The 12982-nt window shown below is 29.6% G+C and overlaps 4 protein-coding genes across 4 annotated transcripts; 2 read left to right on the top strand and 2 right to left on the bottom strand.

Moving 5' to 3' along the window:
* Positions 1-309: 309 nt before the first annotated feature.
* LOC108684147 (RNA polymerase II subunit A C-terminal domain phosphatase) lies at positions 310-4667 on the bottom strand. Its single transcript, XM_018188269.1, has 7 exons — positions 4252-4667; positions 3122-3425; positions 2774-3018; positions 1935-2691; positions 1696-1863; positions 1324-1579; positions 310-775 (listed from the first exon to the last, which is right to left on the bottom strand). Exons 1-7 carry the CDS (start codon positions 4482-4484, stop codon positions 465-467), a joined length of 2274 nt encoding a protein of 757 aa, XP_018043758.1. The 5' UTR covers positions 4485-4667; the 3' UTR covers positions 310-464.
* Positions 4668-5714: 1047 nt separating this feature from the next.
* On the top strand, positions 5715-7253 carry LOC108694924. Its single transcript, XM_018204618.1, has 4 exons — positions 5715-6020; positions 6239-6444; positions 6571-6959; positions 7040-7253. Exons 1-4 carry the CDS (start codon positions 5882-5884, stop codon positions 7251-7253), a joined length of 948 nt encoding a protein of 315 aa, XP_018060107.1. The 5' UTR covers positions 5715-5881.
* Positions 7254-7408: 155 nt separating this feature from the next.
* Positions 7409-10742, bottom strand: LOC108684148 (snurportin-1). Its single transcript, XM_018188270.1, has 6 exons — positions 10527-10742; positions 9459-9768; positions 8599-8935; positions 8323-8511; positions 7801-8181; positions 7409-7718 (listed from the first exon to the last, which is right to left on the bottom strand). Exons 2-6 carry the CDS (start codon positions 9752-9754, stop codon positions 7695-7697), a joined length of 1227 nt encoding a protein of 408 aa, XP_018043759.1. The 5' UTR covers positions 9755-9768; positions 10527-10742; the 3' UTR covers positions 7409-7694.
* A 193-nt stretch (positions 10743-10935) lies between these two features.
* LOC108695143 (probable 28S ribosomal protein S6, mitochondrial) lies at positions 10936-12037 on the top strand. Its single transcript, XM_018204904.1, has 4 exons — positions 10936-11124; positions 11281-11420; positions 11614-11775; positions 11856-12037. The coding sequence occupies exons 1-4, from the start codon at positions 11080-11082 to the stop codon at positions 11956-11958; spliced, it is 450 nt and encodes a 149-aa protein (XP_018060393.1). The 5' UTR covers positions 10936-11079; the 3' UTR covers positions 11959-12037.
* The last annotated feature ends 945 nt before the right edge of the window (positions 12038-12982 follow it).

The raw sequence follows: 12982 nt of genomic DNA, 5'->3' as shown, positions 1-12982 counted from the left end.
TAATTATATATATATATATATATACATATACATAAAGATAAAATCGGTTTTCGACATATTTTCTTGCATGAGAAAAAAATCGCAAATATATTCAATGGCACATGTGTTATTCACAGTGCTATAATACTATTCACAGATTATTTTTGAAGAACAATAATTACTTTGTTACAATTAATCATGCTTTTAAATATATGTGCAAAATTTAAAAATCCAATAAGTCTTGCTCGATATTATAGAAAGAATTGATTTTCCATTTTTAAAGATTCTTGTTTCATAGATCAGTTATTTTAATCTGTTCTTTCGAAATCTTTAATATTTCTATAATATCTTGCTTATCAGAGTATATAATAATGTAACGTTTTATTATCAATAACCCTGCCTCGGCTATCGAACTTGAAATTTATGAATAACATAAAACATCCTGAGTTAATTATTAAAGAAAACTACTTATATTCAAACACATGTCACTCGGAAAGGAATTCTCTTTCAAGTGCAGCACCCAATGCATTCCATTCTCTGTCATCTTCATTATCTTCTTCTTCAAAATCATCCACTGAGTCCTGTGAATTATCACCTAGATCTAAATCATCGGGTAATTCTCCTCCTCTTCTAAAACGCGCAACAAGATCATCATCATCATCATCATCATCATCACTGTCGTTATTGTCATCGTCTTCACTGTCATGATAGTCTACATCTTTGGAGAAATCTTTATCATTGTTGCCGTTGTAAACCTTTCTCTTTTTTCTTTTTGAAACTCCCAATTCATTTATATCTGTAACATAAAAAAAATATTTAATTTGTAAGTATAAAATTATAAATATAAAAAATTATATATATATATATATATATTGAAATATAATTAAATAACTTATAATTCTCTGTTAAACGAAAATATAAGTTTGATTCTCTGCATACACAATATTAAGAACTAAGAAAAAAAATGTTTTTATTCTAATAAAAAATGTTTTAATTCTAATGGAAACAAAGTCTGCGAAATATGAAATTTTATCTCATGATAATATATCATGTATATTGCATAACATTGCATAATAATAAATCATGATATTATATTGTGCCTTAGAAACTAGAAACTTTCAAACAAGTAAATTTTTTTAAATAACTGGTTCTTTTCAGAATGGGCAAGAAATTTACAATTCCTTCGAACAAAAATTGTAATTGTAATAAAAGCAATTTAGAAACTTTAACTTATCCAGACTTTATCGTAATATTTTAACGTAATAAAATAATACATAATACATAAAATTACAGACAGAATTATATCCAAATCGCATATTATAGATCACTTAAAATAGACTTTACCATTCATAGAATCTTCAGAATCGGAGCTCCGACGACGTATCTTTGTACCACATTCTTCCATATCATCTTCCTCGTCTTCGAAAACCATATCTTCCATATCCTCATTTACCTCTTTATCCATAAATTCGATCTCTTCTTGAGTGAATGACATTAATGGATTGATAGAATTAGCGAAGGAATTTGTTTTATCGCTTTCTACATCCTCGACGCGTTCCGGACTACTACAATGCGGTGGTGGTACTCTCGATCCGCGTGCCTATGATACTTCATGTTTATTATTAATGTCGAGACAACGTGCGTTTTAATAAATTACATAAAAGTAATTGTTTAAATAATGTAACTTAACATTACAAAATTATGACATATTTATACCTGTGATGTTAAAGGAAACAAGCGCTCATCCACGTGTTCCCAGCGTTCTGCACACGTCCATAACCAATCCGAATTTACAATTTTAATATTTATGTCTTTTCTAGCTGCGTTTGCTTTCGCTGTACCTTTTCTAATAGCAACCAAATGCGTGGTTTTCTCCGTTAAGTCCTGGCAAAATTTTATTGTTATTTATCGAAACATAATAAATTATTATAAAAAAATAAATACAAAAGTATTACTTGAGTCACTTCTGCTCCAAACGCTCTCGCGACCTTATATGCACGGCTTTGGTGAAGTTTTTGATGAGTGGGTATCAAGCCACTGAAAGTTAAGCATAATCCTTTCAAAACTTGAGAGCGTACCCGTGGGATTATATCTCGCAAAGACTTTCGAGTATTCTCTTGATCCAATGTAGCATAAAACTCTGTATGAATTCTTCGAAGAATATCTTCCAAGTATAGTAGATAATCATCATCATCATCATCTATTATATTATTCTCCTGCTTTGGCACCGCTTGCTTACTGCTTTTATTCGTTTCCACAGATGGTGTAATTTTCGTTATTTCCTTTTTATCGTCTTCTTTCGTAGTAGTAGTCTGAACATTAGATTCCGCATCCTTTACAGTATTCACTTTATCATCTTCATCTCTTTCATTCTTGTTTTTTATCTCGTCCATTATTTTCTCATCTTTCTCATCTTCATGATTTGTTTCTTGCACAGAGGGATTGTTTAACGGCTGTTCAGCTTCATTTGATAATTCAGAAGCATCATTCTTGCTATCTTTGTTTTGCGAATTTGTACAGGAATCATTTGCATTCACCGGCTCCGGCAAACGCGATACTTCAGCCTTTTCCAAACCTGGTAGTGCATTAATATCGCCGGTGTGACGGAAAAAATGATAAGGTTTCACCTGAACTAAATTTCCACACCCTTGCCATACGTCTTCTCTATCGTCTATAATACATACTAAGTCATCGCCGCATGGAAACAAAGCTCTGCAATAAATACAGAATTGATCTCTAAATATTTATCTCTAATAATGTTATATAAAAATTTAAGATAGCAATTTATAAATACTTGAGGTTTGCAGTTTTGGATGCTGGATCGAAACATTCGTCTCTCGAAAGTATCCTGTGAGAGAACAGAACTCCATCCTTGTCTAGCAATGACGCAACAGTGTGCGCATAAATTCTTGCTCCGAAAGTGCAAATATGTAATTCGTACAAACGACTCATCTCCGAAAGGAAGTGCCGGGTGTTCGGTCTTAATCTGGTGTGGTACCATGGAGAGTTCAGCCCGTACAATTGAAAATGAAAAACATCCTTTGAAAAGAAACATTTGATTATTTTGCAATAATGCTAGAAAATTTTATATCAATAATTTTTATAGAAAATTATGACAGCATATAATAAAATGTATGCGTACTTTCAAATTGGGTGGAATATTATCGTTTGTTGTATGAACGATTGTTTGATCGAGATCCACAAGTAGCACTAATTTCCGATCTGTTAAAAGACGTTGTTCATCTTCTTTCCCAATTTTTTCTGCTAATTCTGGACATACTTTCAGTTCTGGTATGCTGTGTACCATAGGCACACTGGCCTGAGATACTCCAACTGTGTTTCCATCTTTGCTGGTTTCTTGTACTCTCAAATCGGCTCCGCATTCTGCACACAAGTCTATCATCACAGTGGGATGTGTACATCCTTCCAGTAGAACTATCACTTGCCTGGAACACTAATCAACTATGCAGACATCACAAAATTCAAGTATATTTTAAATAGACTACACAATATAAAACCATTAAAAAGTGTTTCTGTATGCAATATAAAAATTATATAAAATCCTTGTTTCACTCAATCTTTAGTACACACGATGATTTTCTAATCTTTTATTATAAGCATTGTTTGCGTCCCCGATTAATTTTCATCATGTTTATAAAAATATAAGATCATTAAGTAATTCTTATAATATATATTTTTTAATATATTTAGAAAATATTTGTACATTAAAAAAAAGGAAAGAAGAAAAAATTTAATCATTATTTAAATAGGTGAATCATTTAAATAGGTGATTTCAAAAGAAAAAAATATACAAGATACGAATGACTCATTTGTATAAGGGTAAAGTCCATTTTATAATAGCATAAGCATAGTTAAGTGATTGTATTTGTAAAAACACAATCATAATTCAATATTCTCTTAATAAAAAGAATATTGCAATATTAAGAATAAAATTTTTATTTTAAGAATATACAGATTATTTTCAATTTTCTTCTATTTTAAGACACAGAGTAGAAGCTCTTTATTATCTCATTTTGTTTAAGGTTTAAAGATCTATCAGTTTATGATACAGATGAAATGTAATGAGTTTAATAAGATCTTTAAATCTTCACAAAAGCCTTGTCTAACACAAGATAATAAAAAAGTTATGCGTTTGAAGACATTTGAAATTGGCAGTTCTACAGATTTTTGAATGCGATGACGTTACGGAATTTCATGTAACTACCATTTGCTATCATTCCAAATGAGGATTATGGGAAGGATTATTCATACCCAGGCTGGACAACGTCACCCGCCTTGGCCAGAAACTGCTTGACGCGGCCGAAATTCGTGGCCCGCAGTTTCTTCTCGGGCTCCTTGGTCTCTTCATCGTCGGCGGTTGGCGTCGCGTCCTGATACACCAGCAATATTCTGCCCGCTGCGACCATTGTGTCCGAGCGTACCCTCCATTTCAGAATTTTCCCGGGCGGTCTGTCTGACGGGAATGTGACTTCTATCGTTGCCATTGCGCACTCGCGCTCATCTGGACCACAATGATAAAGCAACTCTATGCGATCGACTTCGGAGGATGGGGGTCACAGGGATGCTGCGGATATTACGCTTCTTAACCTCCCTTGAGAAAACCGTTCTGCGTTTTTGCGCGGGAGACAAAAACAACGCGGGACATAAACACGACCCACGTCAACATCGATCGAAAGACGCGAGTGCACTCGAATACATGCGCGTAAAAAGAGGAAGGAGAAAGAGAGTCGCGTAACTTAATGTGATTGGTGAAAGTCTGCCTTGGCGATCGCGTCAATCGCGTGGATATGAAAGATAAATATATGATGGAATAGTTGCACAAAGTTTTTTATAATCGAGCGAAGAGAACGAGATCAGCGAAGTTAATTGAAACTGATTGACAATAATATATTTATATATAATGTAATTATTTATTATATTTATTAATTTTGGCGTAATCTCTTTTTGAGTTACTTAAAAAAAAAATTACACATACATTATACAAATTATATTTGAATGATGCGCTATTATTTTTATTTAGAATTCGATTGATATATAAATTCGAAGATAATTAACGTTTTGACACGTTCTTTTTTAATTTTTTAGCAACTATATATTATGTATTAGTTATTTAATTATTATTATCTATTTGTTAATACGAATTTGTCAGTGCTGAAGATGTATAATACATATATGTAACGTAAACTATAGATTTTCAGCACTGGCAGTGAAATTTGGAACACAGCGTACATTTGTTCGCTACAATTTCCGATTGTTCCGTCTTTAGATAAATTTTACCTGTTGGATAAGCAAGATTACCCAATCACATGCGCGGATACCAGATTTACCTTACAGAAAATTTATTAAAAGGTAGAACACAGCATATGAATCATATGTTTATTGTTTGTCAATGTTAAATAAAAGACAAAGACGAAATAATAATCAATGTATTTCAGTGTGTCTCTATACTGTGTAACAGCGTAAGTCTTATACTGTGACTTAGGCTGTGGTCAAAGTCTCGCTCCAAATGCTTTGAAGCATTTGCTAGACCAATTAGAAGAAAAAATTTTACAAACTGATCAATTAAAAAACACTTCAAAACGTTTGCAACATCGCGTTGACCATACCCATAGTGCGATCACCAATCATATATCAAAGTATTTCGTGCCGCATCATGTCGCATGTGCGATGCGCTTAAATTCGACATTTTCGACAGTTTTCAAACGATTATTTTGAAACGATTAGAAACAGTTTTTCACATGATTGATAATTTATTGACATTCGCGCAGCAAGTACTCGCATCTATTATCAAGAAATAAGATCACTTAGAGTGATCTCATATTACTTTTCGAATGTTCATTATATTTATATGAGCGGTTTTTAATTCCTCCATAACCATAACATGTCAGATAGCATAAGTATCAGTACGCCGGATAGTCGAGGTAGTGCCATGTATACCCCGCGAACACCTCGAATGCGTCAACGACAACGGTTCGATCTGAGTATGTGGATAGAAGAAGACGAAATCGATGGATTGGAAGGTAAACAACGTGCTTTTTCGTATCTAAGAAAAAAACTGAAAGCGTACTTCAAACGCTTGGAATTGATGTGACACAAAAATTTCTTGTTCTAATAGTTCCCAAGATATAATTGAATGTAATACTTTGGTTTTATGTTAATCGACTATTCAGTTTAAATATTTAACATCTCTTTTTATTTGAATATACAATCTTTTTTTAATTTTACTTACAACTTACAGGCTTAGTAGCCCAAACATGGAACATTTATGCAGTATCTGCTCTGTTTGGCATCAAACAAGATGATGTTCATTTCAAATTATATTCGAAGAAATTGAGAGAAGAGATTGCAAGCACCTTATCGCGTGAAGATGTAACTTATGACGCAAAGTTTTCTATTATGGAAGATATTACATCTAAACCAAATAGTGAGGATCCTGTAATCAAGGTCTAATAAAAAATATTGACAATTATTAATTTTTAATATTTTTTTATATAATAGTTTAATATTTTGTAATATCATATTAAAATATGTACATTGTTAAAAAGACAATAGCTTGTTTATATATTTTAGATTGAAGTTATAGCTAAAATCCATGGTCATGAGAATGGTGTTGAAAAATCCATTTATAAAGGAGTATTATTATCCTGGAGTTTAACACGGACCTCATTAAATATACAGAATTCTATAAGATTGCCTCTTCTACTATGTCGTGGCACTCGCAGCTGTATGGATGCAGTACATACTATCATCGGTCGTATGTTTGACTGCTTGATAGTTACACTACCAGCTAACGAGGATGACTTATGTTGGCTGGTTCCGATTATAATTACAGCTACTAATGAGGATAAGCCAATAATTTTTGGTGAAGTTCAAATGGAATACACAGTGCCAGAATTACCAATTACAGATATCATTAAAGTTAAATATCATAGTTCAGACTTGAAGGAAATATTATCAGCGTAGGTTGATGTTTAATTGAATGAAAATGTTCAATATTATTTATAATATTTAGTTTATATTAGTATTTATTAATTTACAGCATTGTCGGAGATCGAAATGACAGAGTTAATGTATTTCTTGATTGCGAACACATGGAAATGTTCCATAAAGTTTTACATGAGCAAATGTTAATGGCAGGAGATTTACAATTAGGATTATGTACATTGCGCAGGATTAATCTACCCGGGATAACAATAATGGAAAATAGAGTGAGTCTACATTTTTATTTTTCCTCTCAGTTTACATCGAAATGATGTTAAAATAAAACATTTGATACATGTTAATATATAATAGTTTAATGTTTTTCTTTTTTTAGATGAAAGTGACAAATGTAGAAATTATGAATAATATATTGTTATACTTTAGTGACAAAGCTCTCGATATATTTCATACAGTGCATATTGATATATGAACTTTTCTTATTTTAATATTTTGTGATATACAATATATATAGTTCAAATATATTAATATATCTTGATTGCTGCAATGATTATTTGCGTCATCATCATAAAAAATAGAGATTTGATTTGTCATTATAAAAAAAAAAAATTTTTATTAATTTTGTAAAAAAAATTTGTATTATCAGACATATTGTATCTTTGGTAATAAAAAAAATATGTATTAAGTTTTGGATTATTATATGAGTCATCTAGATTGATCATCTATAAATTGCCATAACAAATGAGTTTTTAATTTTAAACGACACCTTCTATTTCCATCTGTAAAATTAAAAAGAATATATTAAGTAAAAAGTTAACATACATATAAAGTTAGTCATTATATAATACTGCAGGAACTTACAGAATTAGTATCACTCTTTGTAATATCATCTTGTCGATTTTTCTTGGCTTTTACTTTTTGTATGTGATGTTCAAAACTTATATAATCATCTGGTTTCTCATCAAATGAAGGTACAGATATTCCAAGTACTTCAGATAACATAAAAGGTTTTAACCACGTCACAAGTGGAGTAAGTCCATAAGTATATAATGCTTGACGATGATAAAATAGCAACCCATCCAGAGGTTCATTATCAAGATTTGCCAAGATTGAATTAACGTCTGAGTTACAATTAATATTTGGTAGAGTTAAAATAGGATATCTATTTGTATCAGTATTACGTTCTTCGAATTCTGGTATTTCCTGGAACTTATTCTTGATCCAGAAAAATCTGAACTCAGCCTAAAATAATATATCGCATTTGTATACGTAAAATAATATATAAATATATTTATTTATTTATTGCTTATGTATTTTAATTTATAATATATCAATTACTTTACAAATACAGATTGATTTATATGTGAAATATATATGTATTACCTGACAATTCGTGAATGGCAATAGACTCCAATACAATACGTCTAATATATAAAAAAGTTTTCGGTTCTTTATCCATAGACAATCGATAGCAGCAGAGTGATGAAAGTCACTATCAGAATTTCCACCTGGAAGTGCTGAAGGAAAAACACCATGTAGAACACCTTTTCTAGAATATGCCCTTGTTTCACCCTGATTTAAAAAATTGTTAAAATAATTATACAATTGTAATAAAAATTTCTTATTTGATAATAAATATCAATAAAGATGAGTTAATACCCAGCCTGAGATTACTCTAACTCGTTTTCCTATTGGACATGGAACCATAATCCAATTTTCAATGAGATCTTGTGGCACATCTAACATCCATTCTGATAGCATCATTCGACTTGTTTTGGATTCGTTCGGAAAAATCTTATAATATGACGAAGCATAATCTTCTACTTCCATATATTCCTCTTCAGCCATGTACTCTTCCGCATCCATATATTCGTTTTCATCTTCATATTCCTCTTCATTTATATGTTGCTCGTCTATATATTTCTTCATATCTTCATTTTTTGATGTAAAACACTCTTGTACACCACGTATAGCATTGATAGTTTCATCTCTATGTCTATAAGAATTATAAAATAGCGTAGTTATATAAAAAAAATAGAATGTGAAAAAAAAAGAAAAATATTAGAATGATCTTAGAATAAAAATATGTAAAAGCCAGTAAAAATTTATGATATACAACTTTTCCAGAAAAACATCAAAGACTCAATTATTTTGTTAAAAATGCATTTCACTGAATATCAATATTAAACAGAAACTGACTTCTATACTGCTATATATTTCCTGAAAAGTCCCAATAATTATGATGTCTACAAATAGTAACATTTAATTTCATTAATTTATTATTAAATTTTATTATTAAATTTTTCAATATCCTCGTTAAGTTTAAATTTTTTATTAATATTTGTTAATGTTTTTATGAATATATACAAAATAATTGTTTAACATATGTACTTTGTCACAAGTATATTAATTTTTTTCTATGGATTTTTTACACATACAATGCCTATTAATTTTTAACATAAAATACATATTTTTTTGTTAACAATAGAATATTCCTATAAGTAATTTGTTATACATACTTCTTCTGATACTCTAATAACAATCTCCGTCTTTCTTCTTGAGGTGTACTATCATCAAATTCTAATTTAATATTATCTTTTCTTATACGGCTTTTGTAAAATTGCCTACGGGTAGATTCCCTTGGGTTACAATCATTTTTGTTATGGTTTGTGGTAATACTTTTGTCATCATTTAAATTATCGCTTTTGTCATCATTTACATTATTAGCATCGAAACACTGTATTTCCTCATCATTTTTATCATTGGTTTTATCACTATCGCTTTTATTACTGTTTGATAATTCTGCCATCTCCATTATACACTGAATATCTGAAATAACAATATTTTCTTGAGTTTACACCTGAATTATCTATATCTGAATTAGGATATGGTCAACGCGATGCTGCAAACGTTTTGAAACGTTTTTTAACTGGTTTGTAAAATTCTTTCTTCTAATTGGTCCATCAAATGCTTCAAAGCATTTGTAGTGAGATCACAGCCTTAGTATATACTTTTGGAACTTAAAGTGATAGATAGATATATGTTTGATCTTTATTCCTTACTAGACTTTCTCGGGAAAGTTCTAATGCAGTCTTAAGCCTGTTTTACTATGCTTTTCATTTCCTGTTTCTTGCCTTTTGTTATTTTTTACATCTTGTCTTTTCACTTCTTATCCATTTTTTTGTTTTATATCGCCTGAGATAAAAGTTAACGATCTTCAAAAGAAATAAGAAATACATTGCAAAAAATACAATTGTTGATAAAACGATCACAAAGAGGAAAAAAGGTAAAAAGCAAAAAACAGGAAACAAAGAGCACATTGTAGAATCATTAATAAGGAATAAAAAACAGACCTAATATAAATATAAACTGTTAAGAAATATTATTAAACTGTTAATAAATATAAACTGTTAAATATTTTTTCATATTTATTAACAGAAACATGAAATTGAATAAACGCAGAACATCATTGAATAGCAAATTACAGTTTCTGTCTATATTCTATCAGTAAAATAATAAAAATTTGAAAAATAATTAAAATTATCAAAATAAATCTATTGATAAATATTATTATAATTTTACAATACCATTTATAATAGAAGTGACAATACTTCCGTGTAAAATGTAAGTAAAATGTTTTCGATTGCTAAAGTTCAAATTTTCTGACACGTATTTTGCTTTAATATTCTTCTCATACTACTTGCACATCCACGTTTCACGATTCCCCAGCGAAATCTGAATCATCTGAGGTCGAATCTGAGTTTTGAGTTTTAAGGCTTGAACAACACAATATATACCGTGGCTTGAGCTTGGCCTTTTATTTTATTGTTTACATGAAGCATGAAATGATAAAATCCGTACACTAACGCACCACTCTCATCTACACTAACATCCATTCTTGGAAACTAGGTGTCAAATCCTTATTATTTATTTTCACAACAGTTGATATGTCGGGGTTCTTCAATTTCGCTCAGCCTTCAGAATTGGACAAGACAATATAATTTATGTAGATTAATGTAGTTTGTGATTTTCTTTCAGTGCATTCAATGAGTGATTTTCTTTCCATTATTAAAGTATTGTCATTATATTATTGTTAGTTTTTTAAAAATTGTATAGTTAGAGTGACAAAAAAATACAAAAATGCCTACATATGAAATGCCCTTATTGCTGCGAATCATGAAAAAGGTATCGTACTGTAAAGTATAGGTTATATTTTTTTATCTCAGCGATTTGTGCAATAAAACATTATGATAATCCTGCGCCTGATATAATATGTTGTTTCATACAAATAATCGTTATCTATTGTAAAATGATCAACAAACATTTGATATGTATTTGTAGCCGGAATTGGTAACAGCTTTAAAGAGAACAGCTGAAACGATATTTAATACTGGTGGTTTTATCAGAAAAATTGAAAATTGCGGAGTAATACCACTTCCATGCAAAACTAACGCACATGGACACGTTCATCGTGAAGCAAAGTAAGATTATACTTATAATAATATTAAAACATAATTAAGTTTTGCCTTAATTGGAACAAATTAAATGCATGATAAATTTTCTTCATTATTATGTATTCTAACGATAATAAAGTATTGGGTTGTCCGGAATAGTAGCAATATATTTTTATATATTTTACTTTATTTTGTCTATTTTTCTTTTTTATATTTCCAGCCATTTTTTAATATATTTTGATGTACCATCAAATGAAGTAGACAAAATCATAGATAAATATAATAGAGATATCGATATCGTTAAATCAAAAATATTCAAACAAAACAAACCTAATAACACAAAATGTACGTTCCATGAAGAAATGTTACCACCACCTTACAGGTACGATTCATAATTATGCTTTACATTATTTATAATGTAACTTGTAATTATTTGCAATCTTCTATTTCTTTTTTATATAGACCTAACGTCCAAAAACTTATGGAAATGGTAAAGAAGCAGAATCATAATAAACACGAATTTAAATACAACAATGGATTGGATTATTATCCTTTTAATAAATAACTGAATGTATATATGTTGTACATATTTCTTTTATTGTAGTATATCACACATTTATATTAAAATAAAATATTTTAGAAAAGTCGATCATATATTAAATATTCTGAAAATATTAATTGTTGTTTCAACTTACAGGGTAGAAGAAAATTAAAAGTGTAACATACAATTGTACTTCATCATAAGTAACATTTAATATAAAAATCACTTATCGACGATTTTATTAACTCATATCATCAGCATGTTATGAAAAATTATCATTTTTCTAACCATCAATAGATATTTGTACAAAATACTTAATATATAATTATACATATTTAATTATTATCTTTTATTAAACACAAATTTCTAGAATGATTTGATTGACTTCAAGATATTAAATTCAAAAGATATACAATTGTAATGACAATGGCGCAATTAGCCAGTAACTTCCTTCGTTGTACAATATACTTTGAAACATTCAACAATTATAGTGGCTGTCCGAACTAATGCTAATGTACAATATCCTTTGTTCCTTTGTATTGTGTAAGAATGTTCGTGTATTTTCTATCCTGAGAGCTACACAGTCGCGTTTGTAGTCACGATATACATATAACTATAATCGATACATACTGGTAACGTATGTACGTATACGTTTTTATACATATAAGTAAAAAAGATTCAATTTGAATTGTCATATAATCAAGAAATGGAATATAAAAAATATTACGTACTTCTCGGAGTCCTCACTCTACATATTAAGTATGACATCGTATATCGATTCTGAATCGTTACGTGATAGATTCGAAATGAAAATAATAACAAGAAATTAAATAGTTTATATCAAAACTTAAGCAGGATTTAATCCTTGGATGCATAACATTTTTTAATGAAAATTAGCAAAAATTTAATACAAAATTGATTTAATAAATGAATTGAATAAATTGAGTGTCAAAATATAGCTCAATATTTTTTTTAAATTATCTAAAAAAAATGATATAATAACGGAATTTAAAAAAATACAATTAAAAAGAACATGCTGAATAAATCC

This window comes from Atta colombica, unplaced genomic scaffold, assembly GCF_001594045.1.
Source record: "Atta colombica isolate Treedump-2 unplaced genomic scaffold, Acol1.0 scaffold126, whole genome shotgun sequence".
Lineage (NCBI taxonomy): Eukaryota > Metazoa > Arthropoda > Insecta > Hymenoptera > Formicidae > Atta > Atta colombica.
This window is presented reverse-complemented; position numbering and strand designations above follow the sequence as displayed.

Excerpts from the sequence above, each read along its gene's own strand:
- LOC108684147 (XM_018188269.1), bottom strand. The coding sequence starts at position 4,484 with ATGGCAACGATAGAAGTCACATTCCCGTCAGACAGACCGCCCGGGAAA. Across the intron at positions 3,019-3,121 it reads ATATTCCACCCAATTTGAAA|GATGTTTTTCATTTTCAATT; the intron begins GTACGCATACAT and ends TTCTTTTCAAAG. Across the intron at positions 1,580-1,695 it reads TGTTTCCTTTAACATCACAG|GCACGCGGATCGAGAGTACC; the intron begins GTATAAATATGT and ends GAAGTATCATAG.
- LOC108695143 (XM_018204904.1), top strand. The coding sequence starts at position 11,080 with ATGCCTACATATGAAATGCCCTTATTGCTGCGAATCATGAAAAAG. Across the intron at positions 11,125-11,280 it reads TGCTGCGAATCATGAAAAAG|CCGGAATTGGTAACAGCTTT; the intron begins GTATCGTACTGT and ends ATGTATTTGTAG. Across the intron at positions 11,776-11,855 it reads ATGTTACCACCACCTTACAG|ACCTAACGTCCAAAAACTTA; the intron begins GTACGATTCATA and ends TTTTTTATATAG.
- LOC108684148 (XM_018188270.1), bottom strand. The coding sequence starts at position 9,754 with ATGGAGATGGCAGAATTATCAAACAGTAATAAAAGCGATAGTGATAAA. Across the intron at positions 8,512-8,598 it reads TTAGAGTAATCTCAGGCTGG|GGTGAAACAAGGGCATATTC; the intron begins GTATTAACTCAT and ends TTTTTAAATCAG. Across the intron at positions 7,719-7,800 it reads CAAAGAGTGATACTAATTCT|ATGGAAATAGAAGGTGTCGT; the intron begins GTAAGTTCCTGC and ends TTAATTTTACAG.
- LOC108694924 (XM_018204618.1), top strand. The coding sequence starts at position 5,882 with ATGTCAGATAGCATAAGTATCAGTACGCCGGATAGTCGAGGTAGTGCC. Across the intron at positions 6,021-6,238 it reads CGAAATCGATGGATTGGAAG|GCTTAGTAGCCCAAACATGG; the intron begins GTAAACAACGTG and ends TACAACTTACAG. Across the intron at positions 6,960-7,039 it reads TTGAAGGAAATATTATCAGC|CATTGTCGGAGATCGAAATG; the intron begins GTAGGTTGATGT and ends ATTAATTTACAG.